This window comes from Camelus ferus, chromosome 9 (assembly GCF_009834535.1).
Source record: "Camelus ferus isolate YT-003-E chromosome 9, BCGSAC_Cfer_1.0, whole genome shotgun sequence".
Classification (NCBI taxonomy): domain Eukaryota; kingdom Metazoa; phylum Chordata; class Mammalia; order Artiodactyla; family Camelidae; genus Camelus; species Camelus ferus.
Window position 1 is genome coordinate 45,184,045 of NC_045704.1, and position 24,954 is coordinate 45,208,998.

General features: G+C 42.3%; 3 protein-coding genes across 4 annotated transcripts in view; 1 reads left to right on the forward strand and 2 right to left on the reverse strand.

Moving 5' to 3' along the window:
• Positions 1-185: 185 nt before the first annotated feature.
• DERPC (DERPC proline and glycine rich nuclear protein) lies at positions 186-2,804 on the reverse strand. The gene has a single exon (XM_032486626.1). It carries the CDS (start codon positions 2,631-2,633, stop codon positions 1,002-1,004), a length of 1,632 nt encoding a protein of 543 aa, XP_032342517.1. The 5' UTR covers positions 2,634-2,804; the 3' UTR covers positions 186-1,001.
• CHTF8 (chromosome transmission fidelity factor 8) lies at positions 186-10,637 on the reverse strand. Of its 2 annotated transcripts, none has more exons than XM_032486627.1 (4): positions 10,534-10,637; positions 3,644-3,701; positions 3,262-3,379; positions 186-2,854 (listed from the first exon to the last, which is right to left on the reverse strand). In XM_032486627.1, exons 2-4 carry the CDS (start codon positions 3,664-3,666, stop codon positions 2,630-2,632), a joined length of 366 nt encoding a protein of 121 aa, XP_032342518.1. In that variant the 5' UTR covers positions 3,667-3,701; positions 10,534-10,637; the 3' UTR covers positions 186-2,629. The 2 variants fall into 2 exon arrangements, with proteins under 2 accessions (XP_032342518.1, XP_032342519.1); XM_032486628.1 differs by lacking the exon at positions 10,534-10,637 and adding an exon at positions 10,140-10,210 and having other exon boundaries at positions 2,614-2,854.
• The window catches only part of UTP4 (UTP4 small subunit processome component), a 26,068-nt gene continuing 11,721 nt past the window's right edge, over positions 10,608-24,954 (forward strand). The window contains exons 1-8 of the mRNA XM_032486617.1: positions 10,608-10,736; positions 11,826-11,991; positions 14,650-14,841; positions 15,904-15,988; positions 17,535-17,624; positions 20,559-20,770; positions 23,931-24,102; positions 24,213-24,304. Coding sequence (XP_032342508.1) covers positions 11,833-11,991; positions 14,650-14,841; positions 15,904-15,988; positions 17,535-17,624; positions 20,559-20,770; positions 23,931-24,102; positions 24,213-24,304 — 1,002 coding nt within the window. The 5' untranslated portion in view covers positions 10,608-10,736; positions 11,826-11,832. The remainder of the gene's footprint in view (positions 10,737-11,825; positions 11,992-14,649; positions 14,842-15,903; positions 15,989-17,534; positions 17,625-20,558; positions 20,771-23,930; positions 24,103-24,212; positions 24,305-24,954) is intronic.

The following is a 24,954-nucleotide window of genomic DNA, read 5'->3' on the forward strand; positions in this document are numbered from 1 at the left end:
TGGCAGATGAGTGAGTGAGCCCTAGCTAACTAGCTAAGGCTAAAAACCAAAGCTTGCTTCCTCCTTGAGTGAAAGTATTTTATCTGGCAGGTAGTGGAGGATTGTAGCCAAGCTGAAACAATGAAAAGCAGTGGGTAAACTTCCTCCCCTGTGGAACAGGTAATAAAAATGGGAGTGAAATCAACAGCCCTCTCATCCCATTTATTAAAGAAACAGTAAGAAAAGATACAATGCAGGAAAAACACCAACCGTCCTTTGATGTCAAGCTGAACGAAGCAGTGATTTCTCCCCTTCATTCCCCCTCCCCCCACCCCAATTCCCATATTCCCATCCACATCAGTTTGAATTTTGAGGTTCTTTGATTGGGAGTACCAGTGGAGAGGGAGCTGGATGAGCAGTAGAGCCTTGACTCTGGCCTCCTCTAAGTCCCAGGAGAAGGAAGCTGCAGGCCCAGTGAAGTGAAAATTGTATTTGATGGGTCTTTGACATGGTTACCCACCTCCCTGTTCTGTGTTCAAGCCCCCAGGGGAAGGTATGGCAGTAGAGGACGACCAGGTCAGTGCTGCGGAAGCATGGTCCATTTACCAACACAACGTTTTAGAGAGCAGTGAGCTGATTCTCCAGTGGTAAGCAGGAAACTACTTATGAATTGGGACCTGCAGGCCAATGTATCCCTGAGGAAAAGTCCACAAGAACAATTCAAGAAACTAGTAAGAAACAAGGGGCAGAAAGCTGTGGGACAAAAGCACAGCAGGCTTCTGGAAGGCTGGAGATTTTCTCTCAAGGCAGGATCGTTTCTATCTGCCAAAGTCCATGTCCCACAGATAAACATTTCACCTTCAGTCAAGAAAGAAGCAGAGGGAAAAAAAGGCTCATTTGAACTTGAGCCCCAGCTACGTACTTCAGACTGTAGCTCCGTATCTACCCTTTTACCTAAAGCATAGCCCCTGCTCAGAACCACGGTGCCTGGAAACCAGGTGGTCCTGGAGAGAAAATGGTGTTTAAGGGGGTAACATTCCATTTGGGTACATTGCAGCCATTGGACCACCTGGTCTGGGGAAAGCAGCTGGGTTTGTGCCAGGGAGGCTCCCCACTCTAGGAAACGGGACCAAAGTCTTGCTTACAGGGCCATTCATCCTGGGAAAGGAAGCTGGGTTTAGACCCAGGGTCCCAGTTGGCCTTGGAAAAGGAGCTGGGTTGATACCCACAGGGCCAGCTGGAGAAGAGCCTAGGGGCCCAGGAGCTGACCTGGGGAAAGTAACCTGACCAGGGCCTAATGGGCCAGTAGACCTTGGGAAGGTAGCTGGACTTGGGCCCTGTAAACCAGTGGCCCTTGGTAAATTAGCTGGGTTGGGGCCTAGTGGCCCAGAGGCTCTTGGGAAAATTGCTGGACTTGAGCCCTGGAGACCAGCAGACCTCTGGAAGTTAGTTGGGTTTGAAGCCAATGTGTTAGAAGACTGAGAGAAGGCAGCTGGGTTCAATCCCCCTGAACCTGTCCCCCTTGGAAAGGGATTAGCATTAACTCCCATGGGACCAGGTGGCCTTGAAAAATGAGCTGAATTAGGGCCTATGGGGCCAGGAGCCCTTGACATGGGAGATGGATTTGGCCCTGGAAGGCCAATTCCCCGAGAGCCAGGACCCGAGTTTGGGCCTATGGGGCCAGGTATTCTGGCCATGGAAGATGGGCTTGTGCCCATGTTTCCAGAAGTCTGTGAGAAAGAAGCTGAATTTGCTCCTAAAAGACCTGCTGCTCTTAGAATGGGGGCAAGATCTAGGCCTTGAGGTCCAGCCATTCTTAAGTTAAGACCAGATCCTGTGCCCAAGAGACCACTTGGTCTAGTGTCCAGATTAGCGCCTGGGCCTGGGCCTGGGCCTGGGCCACCTGCCCTTGGGTTAGGCCCAACGCCTGGGCCCAAGCCACTTGCTCTTGGGTTGGGTCCAAGGCTGGGTCCTGGAAACATACCTGACCTAGGGGCGGGGTTTGTACCTACAAAGCCAGATCTCAGACTGGGACCTGATGTGGGGCCCAAACCAACAGGCCTAGGATTGGGAGGACCATTCCCAGGAGTCAACAGGACACTGGCTCTCAGGTTGGGTCCAGATCCAGGGCCCATGGGGCCGCCACTTCTGGAGTCAGGACCTGTTCCCAGAAGACCACCTGCCCTTGCGTTGGACATAGGACTTGGCCCTGGGAGACCCCCTAACCTTGGATTAGACAGAGGCCCTGGGCCTGGAAGAGACCCTGCTCTAGCGTTCAGAGTTGGCCCTGGGCCTGGGCCCAAGAGGCCACCTGGCCTTGGGAAAGAAACTGCACCTGTGCCAGTGGGATTCATCCCCCTTGGAAAAGCCATGCCTGGGTCACGAGCACCAGCAGGGAAAGGTGCTGGATTTGAAGCCAATGAGCCTGATGAAGCTGGAAAAGGAGATGGGTTCCTTGGAAATGGGGCCAAATTTCCACCAAGAGAACTGGTTGCCATAAGGAAGGGATCCGAGTTCATGCCCAGTGGGTGGCCTGTGTTTAAAACAGGACCCCCCTGTGGTCCCAGGGAACTGTCGAGCCGTCCTCGAGGTGGCAGTGGAGCACGAGTCCAAGGAGTTGGCCGCTCTCTAGGGAAAATCCGGGGTTCTTTCATACTTTCTTGGGGACGTTGGTGATAATGGGCTTAGGGCGAGTTTTGAAAAGGATCTTGTTTTTGATGAGTGCTCTCACCAGGTACTGGGTGCCGCTCTCGCAGCCAAACTCATCACAATCTGGCTCCCCCGGAGTGTGTTTCACAAGGACGGCAAAAGGTTTCTCCAGGTGGATGATTTTCCCATACAGGATATGATGCCCCACGATCAGCACAGGGATTCCCTTTGGCAGAATAAGAATGAGATGCCTGAGACTCAGCACAAGGTCATAACATTCCGGTGCCTTCTAGAGATGCTCTTGGCAGGCAATGCTGGCACCTCCACTCCCTGGTCTGGCTCTACCACTGTTAAGAAGCCACAATGGACAACCCACCCTCATACCTTTTTTACTCTTTCTAGCCCCAGGTAAGAGAATTTCTACTGTTTAGAATTGTGACCTTTCCAAAAGATTCCCCAAAGCTAAATTTCCTTGCTACTGTGAAGGTGGGGGGAGAACAAGCAGACAGCTTAGCAGATTAGCTAGACCTTGAATAACAAACCTGAGGGCAGTCCTCTCTGGGTCCTGGGAGCACCACCTTGGTGTAGCTTGCTTTCCTGAGGCATTAGGCAGGGAAAGAAAAGTCCCCTCACCTCAGTGGTGTAATGTAGGTCTCCCAGGAGGTTTCCAGCTAATCCAGTGCTGTAGCGAGCCTCGATCTCCCCCTGTAGCTCCATCAGCACCCATTCTGCCAGGCCTCCAGCCCCAGCACTGCAAGCAAAGGGCTGGCGGTTACAATATTTTTGAGGGGTGAAGGATGAATAATAGTGTCCTACACCACCATTCAAGGTCCAAAGGAACTCTTTGTTGACACGAGTTTTTTGGAAATTGGGCAGTGCTATGCACTGAACTAGAAACTGAGATGTAAGGATTTGTGCGAGAAGCACCTGGGGACCCCAATTCTTCCAGTGAAATGTCAAACCTATATAGCCCTAATCATTCAAGCTAAATAAAAAAGTCTCAGTATGTACTCACCTGCAAATAACAATTTGCACCATGAGCTTTCCGTCTTTAAAAAGCAACTGAAAATAAGCTGTAGAGAAAAAAAGTTTTTTAGAATAATAATAGCTAATGTTTGTCACTATGTGCTAGGTACTTATTCTAAGTGCTTTATACACATTTTAAAATTTCATTCTCTTAACAACTCTGTAACATGTAAATTTTAAAAACTGATACTGTACATATAAAATTGCTTCAGATCACCAAGGGTCAACTACTGTGTGAAAACTTAATAGGTATCACAGTTGTGTTCAAAGTCACATAGCTACTGGCCAGGATTTGAAGCCAAGACACTCAAGACATATACTGCAGATCCCACACTCAGCCACTATTCTAACTTGTCTTTCTCAAGGATATTTTATTTTCCAATCTGCATACCTGTAAAAAGCTAAAAAATTCTTTTAGATTTTAGTTTTTCCTTCACTGATTATGTAAACGTGGTGTCTACAACTTTGGTTATCTTATATTTCAAGGTTCAAAGAATCTCCTTTAACTAAAAGCCAAGAGAACTGAAAAAGTCCTTCAGACAACTTCAGTAAATAGTAAGCTGATTTATTCTCATCAAACACCTCGCCCAGCTTTCTTCATTTGGACACTAGAAAACCATACTTAATCTTTAATTTTATACAATGGCACCACCTGGTGGCAAGTTTGTGGTATTCTACAAGGATGAGTTAAAATGTAACATTTTTGCCTAAAACTGCTGGCTTCTCTTGTATTTGTCTTCCTGAGAAGGGAAGACTATCCCAGTGACTGAGGGAATCGGGCGAGATCTAAACTATTATAGTTTCTACACAAGTCTTTCCAATGAATAGATAGACCTTAGTGGAACCAGTGTTTACCACCAGGAGTACAGCAAGTTAATAGGTGTAATTGTGCTCAGGATTAGCAAACACCTGATTAAATAGGTTTCCTGACTAGTATGTTCATCTTGGTTTTGGATCCCCAGGGAAAAGCATACTGCCAGACCCCTCTAAGATGGCAGAACCTATACTCTTGAGCTCCACACACGCTTTGGAAACATAAGGTTGGTCAATTTACTGGACTTCAAATTCAAATTTAAACAGCAGCTAATATTTATTAAATTTTTACTGTGAATCAGATGCTGTGCATATATATGGGTGGTATCTTAATTCAACCACTGTGAGACTGGTACTTATCTGAATCTTGCAGATGAAGTTACAGAGGGATATACTTGCTTCAATGTGGTACACACACAGCTGGTAGTGGTAGAGCTAGCATAAGCACCTAGGCCATCTGACTTTATCTACACTCACAATCAACACCTTCGCAAAGGAGAAAACTAAGTGAAAACAAAAAGGCATCAGGCAGGCACTGCATACATGCATTCAGCAGGAGTGAAGCAAGGCATCTTCCAATAAGCCAGACCTTCTGAAGCAGTACCAGTTGTGGTACCACTTAACAGGTAATATACTGGCTTGGGAGGTGCAGAGGTCTTCTGACAGATAAGGCCACACCTCTACCATCAATAGAACCACCAAAAAGTACTTTAAAAATTCTAAGGCTTACTGACGGAGAATGATTAACAATTTAAAATCAGAAGACCTAAAATTGGGTTCCAGCCTGTACGTGTCATCATACACAAATCACTTAATGACTGTGGGGCTACAACCTGGATTGTTTGACTCATTAAAATTATTGTGAAGACCAAATACAACATATGTGAAAAATGCTTTAAAGACTGGCATATAGCTAATTTTTTTAAAGGATGAGATAAGTAAGTCAGCATTTCAACTGAAGTTGTGAAGCTTCTAAAGGTTAATAAATGCACATAGATTGAGAAAGAGTTGTTGTAAATAAGCTTTTGATGACTGATGATACAGTATCTTTTCCTTGATGGATATAAATTATAGTAAAATACAGGTGGTTTCAGAGAACCAATATTCAGAGATTCACAACATTGTTCTAGGAAGCCCATGGCAGGGAAAAAGATTAATCTTTAAGGCCTATGACCCCATGTTTGAGATAGGCATGTGCAGACTGTTTAGGAAAAGGGGAGGCAGAAAATATTTTCAGTGCATTCCTCATTTCCTGGACAGTCTCCTGTCAGAACAGGAATTCAAAACAGTGGCCAAAGTAAAACAGATGCCTGGTAGAGTAGCTGCACCTGCATACTCATCCCTGGTGCTTCTATGAGCACACACAACTCCACCCACGTAAGTAGGAGGCCCTGCCTGAGTACACCTATTCATACTGGCAGACATCTAGCAATTCTCCTGAGAATAAGAACTCTGTGGCCTACACCCTTGCCATTCTGCTGCTCTCTGCAGTCAGATCAGTAAAAACTTCTGGTATACCTAGTGGGACACTGGAGATATGAATACAAGTGAAGTTCACAGGCAGCTTATGAGTCTAGCTCATAGGAACATGTGGACTAACCTGGCTATATTTATGTATACAAGGGTGTGTTTTCCGAGTTTGTAAGTAACGCAGGGGAAGGCATCCCTTTGGCGAATTTAAAATCTACTTTAGTACTTTAAAATACCCTATCACCCTGAATTCTATTATTCTTTTTGTTGCTCTTTGAGAATACAACTAACTCTAGGCAACTGTTCTCAAGAGTAGGTAGGTATACCCAGGTACTGCGCTGATAACACACCTGATGGAGGTGACAGGGAGTATGTATTTCACTCAGTGTGGAGATGACTAAAAAGGATATGAGAATATGCAGCCTTTCCGAGTAGGCAGAAAATTAGGAAAACAAAAAGGTGAAGACGTATAATCCAAGTCAAATCCTATTAGTAATAACAAGTAACATTATAATGAAAATTTTCTGTATAAAGAAGATTTCTAAGTCTTCAGTCTCAACTCATTCCAACAAGATTTACAGACAACTAGGGCAATTTCTAAATGTTTGGTCTAAGGCATTGCTTGTGTAGAAACTGCAGCTTTATCAAGAGCAACATTTGAAGGCAGTGTGATTAATACACCGTGTCAAATTATGAAACTAAAAGAAGTGGAAGAGACTGCCCAGCACTTCTCTCTCTAGAGCCTTTAGTTTAGTCTCAACTAAACAAACCAGTCTTCAGTTAAGAATAATAATTCCAAGTTGACAATGTAACTGTAGAGCCAGGAAGAACTTTGGGATGTCAAAAAGTTTAAGTTTTCAAAAAGATGTTTAAATTCAATATATTTCACAGCAGAGTCTTGCAGGCCACAAACTACAGTATGGACTTGGAGAAGTGGAAGGTATGGGAAAAAACAAACCCCTTTGTCCTGCAATTAATTATTTTGACTCCCTACCTTCCCCCACCTTATAAAAGGGAGAAATTTTTTTCTACTCAACTTTTCTGGGCCTTAACATAGCTAAATACACTAAATACGAAAGTTCTATATTCCTAACTTAAGTCAAATGACTTCAGCTATGTAAAGGAAAATTTTTTTCAAAAGTACTCTGTAACTTTTAACTCCCATTTTTTTCCCTTAAAAGTGTCTTTTGGGGAGCTTCAAGATTTCTAGAAAAGTTACTTATCTGAGGTTGCCCGAGATCACCCCTAGTCTTAAGAACTGAGTTAGTTTGGAGGTCCTGAGTAAAATCAAGAGACTATTGTTTCTCAAGACAGTGGCCCAGATGACTTCAAGACCTCTGAACAAACCAAAGAGCAGCAAAGGAACCCACATTCTCAGAACACAGACCTACAATGGGAGCCCTAATCCAAACCCAAAAGGTTTGAATGAAATCAGACCATGTGGGATACACTGTAGTTAACTGTCATTTTGAAGGTACTATTAAAATGATTAAAAACCTGAAAAATCAAAGTACCACCACAATTTCTTATTAGGAAGAAAAGTCCAGGCAGAGCATTATCTTTATAACACAAAGAGCTTCATTTCTCACATAGCTAAACCTTTCTGAATATTTATCTGGATTCTCTCTTTTCATCCTGAAAACAAAATGCACTATCACTCCCATTTTACAGTGAGAAAACAGGCTTACAGAAGCTAATGGCTAACTGGTCACACAACTAGTAAGCTGGAATGTGAAAACCAAGTCCTCCACAATACAGCCTCTCTTGCAGTCCTCTCACACAGTATATCTGTACGTGAATGTGCTTTACAAACATCAGCCTTTCTCACTGCACCTCTCACAAAATGGCAAATAAACCACCTATGAGAAAGATCTTATCATTTGCCACCAAAGTAGCTGACATCTGTGGGACAGGCAGTTAAAAACAAATAAGGCTGCTTTTTATCATATCCAGATGAGATTTAGATTTCTGAAATCTCTAGAGATCTACTGAAGGTCACCTTCAAGACCGACAACTATACTCTAAACCTGTGGGACCTTAGTGTAAGGCAAGAAGGCCAAAAGAACAGTGGACAGTCTTGTCACTGATTCATCTCATCTATGAAATTTCTTGCCCATTGGTTTCTGAATTCTTAAACTGTTAAGATTCCTAATGTCTTACTGAGAACAGCATGAGTGAGCAATGAGCCTCATGTTAACTGCCTCCTAAATAAAATGTAGCAGAGGAAAGCGTGATATGTATCTCATTAAATGCAACATAGAACTTTTACTGAAACAAGGGGCTTTGACTCAATGGTTTATTTACCCTAACTACAAGTAATTAAATTTTATTAGTGCTAATTCATTAGACCCTTACATCTTTTTTTTTTTATAGAAAGGGAATAAAGGCTTTAAAATTAAAGTAGCTGTAAAACTGTAACTGTAAAATTACAATTCTTAATTCTAGAAAAGTCATTATTTTTAGATAAAAAATTAAATACATGATATAAAATATGTGCAAATTGCTGGCCCAACAATTAGCATTTATCAAGCTCTTATTTGGTCCCAGGGACTATTGTGTTTAGGGATACAGTGACCTGGATTCTGTGATTCTGCCACTTACCTAGCCTGTGTATGACATGGGGTAATTTAATCTCTTGTTTGGTTCTCCACCAAAAATTTGGCATAAAAAAGAACCCATTTCAAAGGGCTGTTGTGAGCATTAAATGAAGTTATGAATGTAAAATCCTCAGCACAGTGCCTAACACATGGTAAGCCTTTAAGGGTCAAACTACTGATTACCTGGAGGAAAATGGCATTTTCTTAGTGCACGTCCAGTAGAATGTCTTCATGCTACCCTGTGTAATTATTATTTTAATGTTTATAGTGGACTAAAACATCCTATAAAAGCAGCAGGTTATCAGAATAAAATCAAATTTACACAATGGGAGAACAATTCAAATACGGCAGTCAGGTTTCACCAAACTGCTTCAGGGATTAAATTCAGGAAGGGTTTTTTTTCCGCTAAGCATGATGACTATTTCTGTGTGCTTTTCTGTCAAAAGAACAATTCAGGAAATTTTATATACAACTCAATAGAGATTACTTTTATTAAGCAGTGTTATTGTGTTTTTGTGACTAATGGGGACAGTCTAAATTTCAAAGGGAAGGTGTTGTCTCTTGACAGGCTAATGTTATTAAGTGCTAAAATCCAGTTTCTAAATGAGAAGCTTGCTGTCCTCCAAAAAGGGGCTATGGAGGGTAGGTGGAACTGAATGCTTCTAAACTTTTCATTAGTGAAGAATGTGTTCAAAAACGTGTGGACACTATGTATACACGTGGTACTTTCCCATCACATTTTAAGATTCCCATGATGGAGGGAATCAATTACTGGTATTTGTAGACAATGGGTGGAAAATTTTGATGGCTTCAGTCGATTTGAGTTACTTCAGTTTTCTCCATCTTCTGCTACTCTGCAGCCCCACCTACCCTGCCTCATCTTCTCCAGTCTTCTCCAAAGCCCCTTTCTTTACAGCTCTGCTTTAGTCTCCCTCTATACTGGATTCTCCTCCCCCGACCCCCATCTTCTTCACCCTCTCCCCGGCCCCCTCTCATCCCTCCAATTTGAGCTAGAAACACTTCCTATTTCTAGCCCCGCCCACTTTCTGGGACATCTCAATCCGCTACCCCCGTCTTCCCCAAACCCCTCCAAATTACCCCCAGACTTTCTCTAGGACCTCTTACCAAACTGTTTAACCTTTCTCCTACCTTCCAAGGAAACTTTCTTTAAACTGCCTTCCTCCGCCACCCCTTTGAATAGTCTTTTCAAACCGTTCACCCTCCTCCCCAAAATTACTTTTTAAACGTTATTCCCCTACCACCCTCATTTTCCAAATCGTTCCGTCCCCCCCCATTCTTAAGTACTTCGCTCCTCCAGTGCCCTACCCCACCCCAATCTCCTCTCGTCTCTCACTCCTCCCACAAAAAAACCTGGATCACTCTCCAGACTGTCTCTTCCTTCCAACCATCCTCCCAACTACCGCTCCCAGCAGCCTCTCCCCCACGATCTAAAATGTCCCCTCGAAGGAATCTCAGTCCTACCCCCTAGTAAGTCCCCTTTCTGATATTCCCGCTACTTCCTGGGTTCCAGTTCTACCCGGCTCCCGCAAGCATCGCGTGCTGAGCTCCCTCCCCACCCAGGGAAGAGCCCCTTTCCGCACATACCTCGAGGTTCCGGCCCGCGCCGCCCCCTTCTCCGTCCTCCGCCCGCGCTCGGCCACTCTTTCCGCCCTTCTCCCGCTCCGCCTTGCTCGCTCCCTTCCTTCCCTCCGCCTTTCGTCTCCACACTGCTTCCTTCCCCCACAATTCCCGGCCCTCCTACCCCGGGGGCCCCTCGGGTCGCCCCCACCTCTGCGAGGCCCTCCCCGCTTACCTCCCCATTCTTGGTCGCCCCTCCCCCGCCCGCCGCTCCCCGCCCCTCGGCTCGCCATTCTTCTCGAGCCGCGCGCCTCGCCCGCGCCCCAGCTCCCTACCTTCCCGCTCTCTCGCACCCTCGCCCCCATCCCCGGCTCGGCCCTCGTTCCCCGCGGCCTCCCGCGCTCCCTGCCCGCGGCCTGACCTGCAATGGCGGCCGCCGAGCGCGGCGCCGCGCGGCCAACGGGCGACAACCGAACCTCCCGCCGCCGTCGCCGCCGCCGCGAGCACTGCCTGCGCACTTCCGGCTTTGCGCCGCGAGTACTTCCGGGGCAGAGCACGCGAGCGCGCGCGCACGTGGGGCCGGGGCGGAGAGGCAAGTGTGGAGAGTGGCGAACCCATCCGCGGGTGAGTAGGGGAAGAGGTGTGGGAGGAGATGGTGAGGGGAAGCTCGAACGAGTGCGGGCTACTCTAAGTCGACGTCCCTCGGAGCTCGCCGATTCCCTTGTGCCGAGGCCGGGAAGGGCTACTCCGGAGATCCCCGGAGAGGGAAGGGGCGGCAGAGCCCTCGAACGCGCCTCAGACGCCCTCTTAGCCCGGCCGGGCCGAACGCGCTAGCTTTGCCGACGGGTTCCTAACCTTGAAAGGGAGACGAGTAGGGGGCGAACCAGACCCGAAAGTGTATGTTGGCGGCCGGGGAAGGGGGGGTAGTTGACAGGTGCCGGACAGTCCTGTCGCTTCCTCCCCTTGAGGAGCTCTTGATTCTTACTGCCTCATCAGCCCCACCGTCACTACCGTAGTGGATTTGCAAACCTAGTATGCAGTAGAGATAGAAATGTTTGTTAAAATGCAAATTCCTAGTGTTCTGGACCCAAAAGATTGGCATTCTGGAGCTATGGGATAGGACCCGAAATCCTGCATTTTTAAAAACTGTTTTTCGAGGCGATTTTGATACATGAGTTCTGCGCACCGGACTTTGAGGCACTCATTTAGGCTTTCAGCATTTCTTGCTTTTTAAGAGCGATGGTGGTGTTTATCCTTCGCTTCACCGCCCTAACCCCAGAAAACCTCACACACGGAGTAGAAAAGAGGACCTTAGTTCTGCCTCGAATACAGCTTGTCTTCTTCACGTGGCTCCAGTAAAGTGTGCACTCCCAGTTAGAGGAAGAATGAGGTTATGTTCACTCTTTTGCTCTAAGACCAAGTATTAGATTCTCACAGCTCTCTCCGGGACCACTTCCTTCAGGCAGTTGTCAGGATTGCCAGGAGTCTGGGTGATGTTCTCTGTGTTCATCTTTTAATTTTTTTCTGAAGAGTCCTGAGCTTCTGGAGATTTTGAGATTGATTCTTGTTTGCGACATGAAAGCATCGTTAGTTGGATATTTAGAAATGAATCCCAGTGAGGTATAGTTGGAGTCTTTCACTCAAACAGTGGTAATAGGAAACAGTAGGGGTGACATGCTGCTGTTAACGTTTAACAACTGTTCTTCCCCCCAGCCCAGGAATGGGTGAATTTAAGGTCCATCGAGTACGTTTCTTTAATTATGTTCCATCGGGGATCCGCTGTGTGGCTTACAATGACCAGTCAAACAGATTGGCTGTTTCACGGACAGACGGCACTGTGGAAATTTATAATTTGTCAGCAAACTACTTTCAGGAGAAAGTAAGTCATCTGGGAGCCTGCTCTTGTGTTTTTGATGTTAATTTTCTTCTTAAGTTTGATTCTATAAAATCTTGCTATGTCTTTTGTATTCAAAGAGTTAAAAGAAAGTGACCCTACTCTCTCAGGAGCTGTTTAGAACCACATAACTTCTGTATCGAATATGCAGTCTCTCATATGATTGATGAGCTTAGAGTTTTGATCTGTATAATGTTGCTTAGAAAGATCCTACCTAGGAATTGTGGTGCTCACTGTCGTTTGGAAACTGATGTTTGCTATATCTATTGGGCACAACAAGAAAGGAAATTGTCACATCAGCAGTCTCGGCACCATTCTAACTTTGGTAAAGTGGCATTTCCTGTTGTGGGTGTCAGTACCAATTTCATTGATAATTCAGAAAAAGTGATGAGATGTTTTAATATCAAACTTTTTGGTGACTTGATTTCAGGAAGGTGGATTCCTAAGTTCATCCGTATGAGGGAAGGTAGACTCTTATACCTATATTTGGGAGTGAAGAAGACTTAAGTTAGGTAAAATACCATTTGGGTGTATGCAAAGGGCTGTTACAGCTGCATGTTTTTCTTTTTTCTTTTTCTTTTAGTATAAAAATGGGCAAGTTTATTAAGTATCTTGGATGTTTAGGTCAAAAGTACATATGAGTCCTAGTGCTACCGCATAGCATATTTTTCAAAGGTACTGATTACTGATTTCAGGTGTAACAAAATAATTCAGTTCACATTTATTGAGTGCCTTATGTATCTTAGGCACCTTGATATAAATGAATGGAAGGAGAAATGAATGAATTCAGTACCTAGCATCTTAGTACTTGGACTTGAGGCACTCTGTAAATGTTTCTAAATGAATGATCGGCAGGTGTTAGGCATTAAGACAAGTATTAGAGGCCCTACCTTCAAGGAGCTCAAAGTCCATCTGTGGGAAAGATGAGTGTACAGTTTCCAGGCACTGTGATAAATTTTATGATAAACCTAAGCACAGGCATAGGATCTTAGTGGAGAGGTGCCTTACTCTGATGAGGTGGGTTTAGGAATCCTGGAAAGCGGTAACTTACTGAACTGACTCCTGAAGAACTAGTAGGAGTTAAGAAATTTCTGGTCACCACAAATAGGTCACATTCTGTAGTATGAAAAACGTGCTGTGGTTCATTCTTGTTGCATCCTGTGGTTTTTCTTGTCTATGATCGTTGTAATTATATAATAGTTCACATATACTTGTTTAATGTTTTTTTCCCTGCTGAACTTCAAATTTTATGAGAACAGGGACCTTGTCAGTGATATTCATGACTGTATTCCCAACATTTAACAAATGCCTGGTACAAAGACACTCCTGATTTAATATTTCCAATCCTTACCTGGTACCTCTTATTTTCTTCTCATCTGTTTCCCTTTTTTCTTCAACTGTTAATTAATTTGATCTAGTCTTCTGCTTTTTCCATATTCCCTTCCTTGCTATTGAAGATTGCTTAACTCTGGTAATCACTCTTAGAACAAGAAAAAATTGTATCTGTGAGAGTGAAGAGTATGGACCAGGAGTAAGGAGACCTACATTCTCTTCATGTCATTGACTTTGGCACTTTGGGCAAGCCACTTAACCCACGAGTACTTTGCCTTTTCAAGTTCAGATAGAAATTTTACCTGCTCATTCCCTTTTGTGTCAGGCAGTTATAAGAGTTAAATACCTTGATAATATGAATACTTTTTTTTTGACAAGTCCTAATATTTTATTTTATTTTATTTTTTAAACATTTTTTATTGATTTATAATCATTTTACAATGTTGTGTCAAATTCCAGTGTTCAGCACAATTTTTGTCATTCATGGACATATACACACTCATTGTCACATTTTTTTCTCTGTGAGTTATCATAACATTTTGTGTATATTTCCCTGTGCTATACAGTGTAATCTTGTGTCTGAATACTTTTTGAGTGCTAAAAAAGCACATAGAAATCTGAAACTTGAATGGAAAACTGGAGTGAGCTGCGTTAGTTTAATTTTTTTTAAATTGAAGTATAGTCAGTTTACAATCTTGTGTCAATTTCTGGTGTGCAACTTAAGGTTTCAGTTGTACATATACATACATATGTTCATTTTCATATTCTTTTTCATTATGAGTTACTACAAGATACTGAATATAGTTCCCTGTGCTATACAGTGTAAACTTGTTTATCTGTTTATATATAGTAGTTATTATCTGCAAATTTCAAACTGCCAACTTATCACTTACTTTAAATTTTTAAACAGCCTTTCGTAGGTAAAATTGACACACAATAAGCAACATGTATTCAAAGTATACATATTGCTTTTGACATACGTCTGCACCTTTGAAGTCATCACCCAATTTAGATAGCTGCAGTGATTTCTTTAAAATAAGATACATCAGATACAACTGAATACAGACTTTAATCTCTGAAAGGTTTTGCAGAACAAGTTCTAGTAAAAGACACAAAACCAACTGTATAAATAACTAAAATGTGAGCCTGAAAAAAGTGAAAATGTCAGTAGACGTGATCTTCAGATGGTGTCAAAACTCACACTAATTATGTCTCGGGAGGTATTTTGATTTTCACCCGATTGCCTGTAAGTGCTCAGCGCTAGTAGCTGATGAATTCATGGTGGGTTGAGAAGTTATGATGTTTCTGTAGTTTTTTTCAGGTCATGAGTCTCGGGCTACAGAAGCTCTGTGCTGGGCAAAAGGTCAGCGACTGTTTAGTGCTGGACTCAACGGAGAGATTATTGAATATGATTTGCAGGCATTAAACATCAAGTATGCTATGGATGCCTTTGGAGGACCTATTTGGAGCATGGCTGCCAGCCCCAGTGGCTCTCAACTTTTGGTCAGTAAGCAACTACTGGTAATTCAAACCAAGATTTCTCTTGTGCCCCCTTAAACTTTCTTCCCTATGTTTCTAGAAAGGTGAAGTTATATTATGGCATTAGCAACTCTAATCTGAGCTGGATTCCAGCAACCTCCATACAAGATACAAGATTGGAGTTGTTATTGAGGATTAAAAAAATCCCTTGTCCTTTTGTACCCTTTCTACTGCTACTTTGGACCTCATTTATTCATTTATGAGACCAGATAGTTAAGTTGGTTAAGCTTTTCCTGAACTGTGTTCTTTGGAATTGGGAGATGTAGAAACTTTCTTATTTTGTGTTTTATAATAAATTTTATTGTAAAAATATGGTGTATTATTTCTTTCTGTAGATTGACAACACATGTTAGTATGTTAAAAGTTCTGAGAGGGCCTTCTGCAAGTCAACTTGTGGAACCTTGTTTCACCACAGTGTTTCAAAAAAATTTTGAGCGCTAAGACTAAAATTTTTTTTCCCCTCTACTCTTACCATTAGAATGGGTGCTTTCAGCACAACATTGTGAATGTACTTAATGCAAGGATTGTACACTTAAAAAGGGTTAAAAGGGCAAATTTGTTACAATATTTTACCACAAAAAGGGGAAAAATTAAGTGAATAAATGATTTATAGCACACAAAAAAAGTGCTTTCAGAGATAATAATTTTCTGTGATGATCCTATGATCCTTTTTTGATTTGTACTAATTTTACAATATCTTGACATTTCCATTTAGGTTACACCATTAATGGGTCTTTTATTTAGGCCATGAGTCTAGCAGAGGTGTGCTGTGGAATCCTATTTCTCCTCCATGTCCTGTGCAGGAATTGGGCCACAAATTGGCCTGCTTTCTGGCTAGAACATGAAGGCTGCCAGGAATATACTACCAGTGTTTTAATACCAGTACTTGTTTTCCTCTCATAAATTATTTTTCTCTTTCAGAGCAAGTAATAGCTTTAGGGAGGAAATGTATATAATTGTAAATATGTATATTTAGTACTATAAAATGCTTATCTTCTTTGTTTCGTAAATCCTTTTCCATAATAGGTTGGCTGTGAAGATGGATCTGTGAAACTATTTCAGGTCACCCCAGAGAAAATCCAGTTTGAAAGAAATTTTGATCGGCAGAAAAGTAAGGATCGTTTTTGGTGGGGCAGTTAGTAGCCACTGGCATTGGGATATTTTCCAATGGGTGCAGGTACTATTTTATCTGTATGCCAACTCTGTGCTAGGAGCTATGCTTAGCTCAAGCTTTCTCCATTGTGTAGCATAATTGTGATTACACGGTTAACTAATATAGAAAATGAAATCCAAAATAGGAAAGCTAAGGGAAGGGAGGGTATAGCTCAGTGGTAGAGTGTGTGCTTAGCATGCATAAGGTCCTGAGTTCAATCCCCAGTACCTCTGTCAAAAATAAACTAATAAATAAAACCTGATCACCACCCCCACTGCCTCCCCATAATAGGAAAGCTAATGTTTCTGCATAGGCCCATTTGTTAGTTCACAGTATTTCTGTGAAATTTTTGCAAGTGTGCCTGAAGTCTCAAAACTAGAACTTTTTCTTTAGGAGCTGTGATTCTTAATCTTGCTGTTGCATTCAATCTGAATTGGAGAATTTTATAAACACTTGGCTGTGTTCTACCTAGACCAATTAAGACTGACTTCTAGAGCAGGGATTGGCAAACTGTTTCTGTGAAGACACCAGCTAGTAAATATTGTAGGTTTTGCAAGTCATATAGTGTCTGCCAGTGCTGTCATTGTAGCACCAAAATAGCCCTGGATAATACTTAAACAAATGGGCATGGTTTTGCTCTGGTAAAACTTCACTTAGAGAAACAGGTGGTGGCCCTGATTTGGCCTTTGGGCCATAGTTGGCTAATTCCTCTTCTAGAGAATAGTTAAGTGTCCCATGTATTCTCTGTGTCCAGTAATAATATTTATCCTCTGCTAATCACATCCCTATATTGTTTGTTTTTTTATCTTTTGGGTATTCTCTCTTAATTACACAGGTGATATAATGCTTGTTAAAGTTTTCATGTGTTTAACCAAATGTGAAAGAGAAAATGAGTATCTCATTTCACTCTGTAGGCAACATTTTGGAACTAATGTTCCAGACTTTTTGTATAATACAGGATTGCTTGCACTTGTTTTTCAGCTTATTTTTTCATTTGGTATATCACAGACATCTTTCTGTGTCAGTTATGCCAGACTTCATGGCATTCCGTTTTATGGTGTTCTATAATTTATTTAACCAAACTTCTACTGATAGATATTAAATTTCTTTTACTGCTACAACCAGTTCCGTAATGAACATTGTTAGATACATTTGGGCACTCCTGCAGTTATTTCTCTTTGATTAAATTCTCAGTGTAATTACTGGGCCAAATAAGCACATTTAAATTTTATTAGGTTACTACCAGATCACCCTCAAAAGGTTGTGCTAATTTACACTCCCATCAACCATTTATACATTATTAAAAATAAGTATCAAATACATTATCATGGGCCCCAGGGCAGAGTTTTTCCTCACCCATTATAAAACAGTTCTTTGTAAGTGTAGTAGATGAGAGCTAAGACTGTAGAACACTAACCTTGCAGATCATTGTAGAAGAACCCTTTTACCCTTTGCATTATATGTATGTGTATGTCACTTTCTCTTTTGTTTTACAACCCTCAAGGTCGAATCCTGAGTCTCAGCTGGCATCCCTCTGGTACCCACGTTGCAGCTGGTTCCATAGACTACATTAGTGTGTTTGATGTCAAATCAGGTGACTGTTTTTCTCAGTTCATTTGGGGTGTGGGTCTTGTTTGTCAGATTCATGTTTCTGGGTTTCCAAAAGCTTGAGACCTCATGCTTTCAGTGACCTCTAGGGCCTAACTTCTTGTTAACCTTCTGGGATGTCATCATGAATCTCACTTTTTTCTTGAATTACTACTGCTGCTTTTGGGGAATCTTGGTTCTTCAATGGGATGCAGTATCTTTCATCATAATTCATACTAAGATTTGCCCTCAACCAGTAAGACATTTACTATGAACATTAGAATACCTATTTATGTATACCAGTTCTTGGTAAAAGCAGGTGTCTTTGAGGAACATAAGATGTTGGTAACAGTTGGTGAGACATGAGATCAGTAAGATAGAGAACCACATCCTTTCCCTGTTCTTTGCCTAGAGAATTGGCTGATGGACTCCTTTGGTGATGAGACTGACTTCAACTTGTTAGGTGGGCATGTAGAGGAAACGCAAGCCAGGCATGACCCCTTTTTCTTTCTCCTCAATGGTTAAGCAAGTTTTTTATTATCACTCACACATGCATATGCTCAAAGACTTCTTAAGGCTTCTTACCGAAAAGTAGGAGTCCGCCTCACCGAAAAGTAGGAATCCCCACTTCTCCCACTCCTCAGAGGCAACTACCTGCAACTCTTAGCTGATTCTTTTGCTGTGTTTGTCTGTGTTGTACATAACATGCTTAAAATGCTGTATTTTGATTTTTTTTCAGTTTTAGCCCATTATTTATTGACGTCCACTGTTTAGCCCTCTTTCTCTGCCCTCTGCCACATGCACCCACACTTCCTCCTGATCTTCCTAGTGTGGTTGTTATAACTTTGTCCAGATTAGCAGTTCATGTTTTTATCCTTATGCCTATATAGATACTACTTGCATAGTAAATTTCTTTTCCTTTCCTGTGTGCTTTTTGTTAACATTATCTGTCTCTGTCTCATTCAGGTAAGCGTGTGTAATATATATACATATATATTGCTAATTTATCCCCAGATTCTTCCATTTGTGTAACTTAGGTTCAGATTCATCTGGTTTTCTTTCCACCACTTTCATCTCCTTGAAGGAGTCTTTCCCAGAGCCTCTACTCTGCTCCAGTAGAGCCAGTTTCTGGGCTCGCTGTACAACTGTGAGGTCTTGATCTCTGATTTTTCAATCATTCAGGTTGAATGATTTTTTTGCTTTTCTCTCAAAGTAGAGTCCCCTGTTGCCACGTCATTCACATTCCTAATTTATTCCTTTGTTTGTTGGATCCTGAGAAAAAGGGTTCATGAGAAAGCCTTCTAGTTTGGAAATTATTTTCCCTTAGAATTTTGAAGCCAAGGCTCCACTGTTGTTCACTTCTAGTATTATTATAAACTCTGATGCCACTCTGAGAGTAGGTCCTTTGTATACCGTTTTTGTTTTTCCTGCGAGTTTTTAGGATCTTCCCTTTCTTTATTGTTCTGAAATTTCGTAAGTATGTTTCTTGTGTGAATCTGTTAACATCAATTGTGTCAGACATTTGATATGTTCTTTTAATCCAAAACCCCATGTTTTTCAGTTGTGAGAAAAATTCTTGTAATAATTTTATAAATGAGTTTCTCTCCATTTTCTCTGTTTGAAATTTTATTGTTTGAATATTGGCTCTTCTAATCCCCCTCCCCACCCCCCGTTATTTTCATCTCTTTGACTTTTTACTTTGCTTCCTGGGAGAGTTTGTAACATCTTTATCTTTTAGTCCTTTTTATTGAGTTTTTCAATTTCTGCCATTCATTTCCAGAGTTCTTTTTTGTTTCCTGAATGTTCTCTTTTACAGCATTCTTTTTTGTTTCATTATGTACTACCTCTTCTCTTCTCTAGGACTATTCATGATAATATTTGTCAAGTGTTCTTCACCTTGGCTTTTTCCCTACTTGTTGTTTATTTACCTTTTTCTGGTGCTCCGTTTGGCCTCTGCCTTTTGTTTTGAAGGCTTTCCTCCCGTGTCTGGGGGTTATTCTCATCACCACATGAGTGGCACTTAGTACACCTGGGCTTCGTTGAAGAGCAGTCTACCTGGACTGTTAGTTTGGGGAACCTCTAAAGAGGGGCTCTTTTGATCTTTTCTCTTGTGCTTGTTCTATTTCCTGGAAATGGTTTTCATTCTTCTGCCTGGTGATCATAAGCTTGGCCGCGAGCATTCCGAGAAGAAGAAGACTAGTGTTCTCAACAATCACTTAGTAAGTTTTTGTGTTCCATCTAGTACTCCCACCCTCAGTTGTGCCCAATATCCCTCTTTGGAGAATAAGTCTTTAGTCTTCTTTGAGGTGGAATTTGGGAAGTTACCTGGCTTCTTAGTTATGGGATGGGTACGTGAAGGACTCTCTAGGTTTCTTAAACTTTCTTTCAGCTAAACCCTCCTTTTAGCCCCACTTTCACCTCTGTTTCCGGAGTATCTAGAGTCACCAGTTCCTGAGTCTTCTGAGAATTCCGTGGTATAAATCAAGAGACTTCTTGGCTTTCCCCGCTGCTGACCTGGTACTTAGTTTCAGGGTTCCACTAAGTCACTTACTGCTCCATGCCTGCTTTCCAGTTCCCCAGATTTTGTCACTGTTGTCTTCTCTCCTTTTCCAGTGGTGTTTTGGAAAAGAGCAGAGAGTAATGTGTGTGCCTGTGTGTGTGAGCACGTGCGTAGTTGGCCATTTTTAAGGAAAATCTCGTCTCTTTTCCATTTCACCTCCCTAGCAAAAATTTCTTTTATCTACACACCCCCACGACCACCTCCTGTCTCTAGGTAACCATTTTGGTGTTCCAAAACTGAGTTCACCATAACTGCTGTTTACTGGCTGTCTGTGGTCTATGCTCAGGCAGTTGACTTAACAGATGCCTACCACAGGCAGCTTTTGAAGACTAAAGGAGAAATAAATCCCATTCAAATGTGGGCTTTTCTTTTCTTTTTCAGGAAGTGCTATTCATAAGATGCTTGTGGATAGGCAGTACATGGGTGTGTCTAAGCGGAAGTGTATCATATGGGGTGTGGCCTTCTTGTCTGATGGCACTGTCATAAGTGTGGACTCTGCTGGGAAGGTGCAGTTCTGGGACTCGGCTACTGGGACACTTGTGAAGAACCACCTAATCGCGAATGCAGACGTGCAGTCCATTGCCGTCTCTGATGTGAGTATAGTCCCTGTTTTAAGCAGTTCCTGTACAGCCCAGAGGATGAGTAGAGAAGGCTGTGTCCATGATGTGCCACATTGTTTCCTAATCCTCAGTGTTGCTTTGGAGGAAGATGAGTTTAGGAAAACACATTTGAAAACCCACATAATTTCCCTGAACTCTCTTATTCTTCAGGAATTAGTTAGGAATTTATTCTCTAACTAAAGATTAGTTAGCGGAGAGGTGTTCTTCAGACATTCCCCATCCCCAGTTAGTCCAGTCTGACTGGAGATAAGGCACAAGTACCCTAGACAAACCTTGAGAAGCACTATTTCCTCTCTGTATGACTGCTCTCTGCTTTCTATCTTGGGAAATTAGAAGATAATTTTATAGTGATTTTGAAAATACTGATTTTCTCCTATGTGAGTAAAACATAAGCAGATTAGTGTTGAACATGTGTGCCTCTTCCCTTTTGGTAAGATGAATTCTTATTCAGAAACCTGTGGATATTTTAGCAGTGAGGCATGGGAAGTGACTTTGAGGTTTGTTGACTAGATATTTTATTCTTTTCCTTCTTAGTTTGAACATTATTTGCTACCTTAAATGTGGATATCCAGTATGTAGTGTAGCGATCACTCATGCTTGCTTAAAATGTAATTATTTAAATACTAAATAGTCCACTGTGTGTCTCAGTATTTTGTTTTAGGCTTTTAACAGCCATTTTGCAAGTTTTGCTGTTTATTCTTTATCTGAAGATGTCACACACAACACAGATTGACAGATAAAAGATATCCTGATTTCAGAGATGTTAAGGTGTAGGGAAATGTTTGCCTGAGAATTAATGAATTATGGTATTTTTTTTTAATTGAAAAATACAGTTGTACAAATTCCAGTCCTCAAAAATCCTTATCACTGATTCTGGAGTTAGGCAGACTTGGGTTTGAATCCCAGTCGTACCACTTAGTAGCTACATACCTTCCTTGGGCAGATGACTTCATTCTAAGCCTAGGTTTCTTCCTCTGTGAAAGCAAGGATGCTAGTAATACATGTCTCATAGAGTCTGGGGAAAGATTAAATGGACTGTGCTTATACAGTGCTAAGTACAGTGTTTGGCACTATGAGTGTGGTATTACCATTTTCACATCTCTTTTGGAACTGATCCTAATTTCAAGACTTCTCTCACTCTCTTGCCTGAAATGCTGATTATTTTTAGACTTCTTTTAAATGGTTTTTCATTGACTAAAGAGTGAATCATGGCAAGCACCCAGTCCTTTGACCTTCTTTGATGCATTTTACCTTCCCCAACCCCTCCCAAGTAGGTGAGTACTGATTCCTGCAGGGAGTTGTAGGGAACATTTGCTTTCCGTTAGAGGTCAGTTCTCAGATTTTTGCTCTGTGTGAAGCAGTCAGTCTTCGATAAAATTAGGACACACACACTCCTTCCAGGTCTGCTTTTCCCTGGCTTTGTTCCTACTGCACCCCCAGAGAGCTCTTTTCTTGTGTTTGCTTTCCAGTTCTTTTATGATTCCACCTCCGGGAAAGAGGATGTGGAGTGAGGGAGACTTGCCTTCCTTCCCATTTTCTCTCTGTAGGTGGGACTTTGAGCAAATGGCCATTTGAACTGTTTAGTGGAGGTGAGGGAGAGAGAGTTTGAGTTCCCAAGCCACTCACAATCTCCACTGTTGCCTTGGGCTGATGGTTTCCCAGTTGTATCCTTAGAGAACATGAGGGTGAGGGAGCAGCCACCTTATGTGCTGCCCTTCAGTGCTTTCCTTCCTTCTCCACTACCACGTGCCTGCCAGTGACCTCAAAGGCTGCTGACGCAAGATGGAGGTGGTGGGTTGTGCCCTGAGCAAAGACTTTGGAGGCAGTTAGTCATGTATGTTTGTCACATCTGTAAACTGACAGACCTGTAAACTCGTGAAGTTCCAGTTTCCTTATCTGTGTAAAGGGCTATTCAGTGATGATTTGGAGTGGGGAGGGAGGTAAAATTGTGACTCATACAAACATGAAATGGGAATATGTCAGAGATTTTCTGTAACTGATTAATGAGGGAACCAGTAAGATGGTACAAGCCATTGAAGGAGAAATCAAAGAACACAGTTATATAAGGCCATCAGGAATGCTGAAGTGATTTACAAATTGTTGCAGGACTCCACATGGCAATAATCAGTTGCAGTCTACCAGGCAAAATTCTTTTGCATTTGTAGGCGAGAGAATCTTTTGCATCACTCTCCTTTTTACAGTTTGCAGAGTTGTAAACTAGCTCTACGACAGTCAAAGGGCTCACTAGACAAGAATACCAGTACTTACGCTCATTTCACCCTCTTATAGATTCTCCTGAGAGGGCAAATGATCCTTAACCTTACAAGTTATTGAAGGACTAGAGATGATATGACGAAGTTCTAGCACAGTAAGTGTGTAGTTGATGGCAGCTACATGCTCAGACATGTTCAGATATCTCACTTTTCTTGACTGGCTCACCTAGTCTTTATTCTATTTGATTGGTTAATTGCTGATCCAGATTCCTGATTTTTCTCACTACCCTATCAAACACTCTTGTCTTTTTCTTGCTCAAACGTGTATTTTAAAAAATTAGTTAAAATGAAAATGGTTTTGAGATTATAGAGGTACCTTAAAAAGTAGCTGCAGACAGAATAAGACCTTTTAAAACAAATTAGGGTGCTCAACATACTGGTGAGAGAGAGCCTTAAGCTGGGGACCAGGGAACCTGCGTCTTAGTATGATATTGATCAGGCCACTTCCTCTCCTCAGCCTGCCCTCTATTCATCCTTACAAAGAAGACAGTAAATTTCAGGGTTTTCTAAACTTCAGTCTTTTGACTATCAGTTTTGTGGCCCCTCCCGCCTTTTCCAATATTTTCCTGTTTTGTTGCTGTTCTAATGAGGTCTAGCTTGTATTATATTGAAAGCACTCTTACTTAACACTTTGAAGTACTTACTGTTAATTTGTCAGTAGGGGGCGCATTGTTATCTCTGTGAGCTTGCTCCCCTGATAGAATTGTTAGGTTCTGGAGGAAAAAAACCCCTGCAACCTCCCTTCCAATTATGAGCGTAGGTTTTCCCCTAAGCTTCCCAGAGAGAAAACCTCAGGGAATATTTTAAAACTGGGCCCTGTTTTTGCTCAAGTGTACCTCCCTAATGATTTAATTTCTCAGCAAGAAGACAGTTTCGTGGTGGGCACAGCCGAGGGGACAGTATTCCATTTTCAGCTGGTCTCTGTGACTTCCAACAGCAGCGAGAAGCAGTGGGTGCGGACAAAGCCATTTCAGCATCACACTCACGACGTGCGCGCTGTGGCCCACAGCCCAACAGCACTGATATCTGGAGGTGGGTTTCACTCTTGGCCAAGCTGCTTCTCTACTCTGCCCAGCTCTGGTTATTTTCATTCAAGACTCCTTCTAACTCCTATGCCTTCTCCCTTCTCCCTCCCACTCCAGGCACTGACACTCACTTAGTCATTCGTCCTCTCATGGAGAAGGTGGAGGTAAAGAATTACGATGCTGCTCTCCGAAAAATCACTTTTCCCCATGTAAGTATCATCCTCTAACCCCCGCCATGCCCTCATCTCCCCATCTGCCTGACCCACAGGCCTGGCACAGCTCACTCTTCTACGGCAGATTTGTAGGACTTCTGCAGTTACCTATTTTCTTCAGTCTTCCTTCTGTTTGTAAGGCAAGCCTCTGGCAAAAATATTTACAGGGGCCAAGAGTTTTACAGCAGCACTTCTAGTTTGGTCTCTGGGGAAATCATCCCCTTTTCCAGATAGTTGTAGTTTATGGGCATTTTGTTTGTTTTTAAGGCTAGGCTCTTTATTATTGTGGGTGGGAGCAGGAAAATCCAGGCTTCCAGAGTTCCTTTCTAGGTAAATAGTCATCATCCCAGGCTAGAAACTCCTTTCCCTAATACCTGCTTCTGCATTCCATTCAGCCAGTAAAACTTACTGAGTCTGCCTCATTATCTCTTGAATCTAGTCATTTCTCTTTGTCTACACTGCCATTATCTTAGTTTGGATTAGTGCCTCTTCTCAACTGGATTTCTTTACAGTAGCTTGTTAATGATTTCCTTTAATTTACATTTGTGTCATTCCAGCCTATTCTCCATTGATCTATTCAAAAAGCCACTTTATTTATCACTCCATGCTTAAACACCTTTGGTTGGTCTCCATTGCCTTCATTTTAG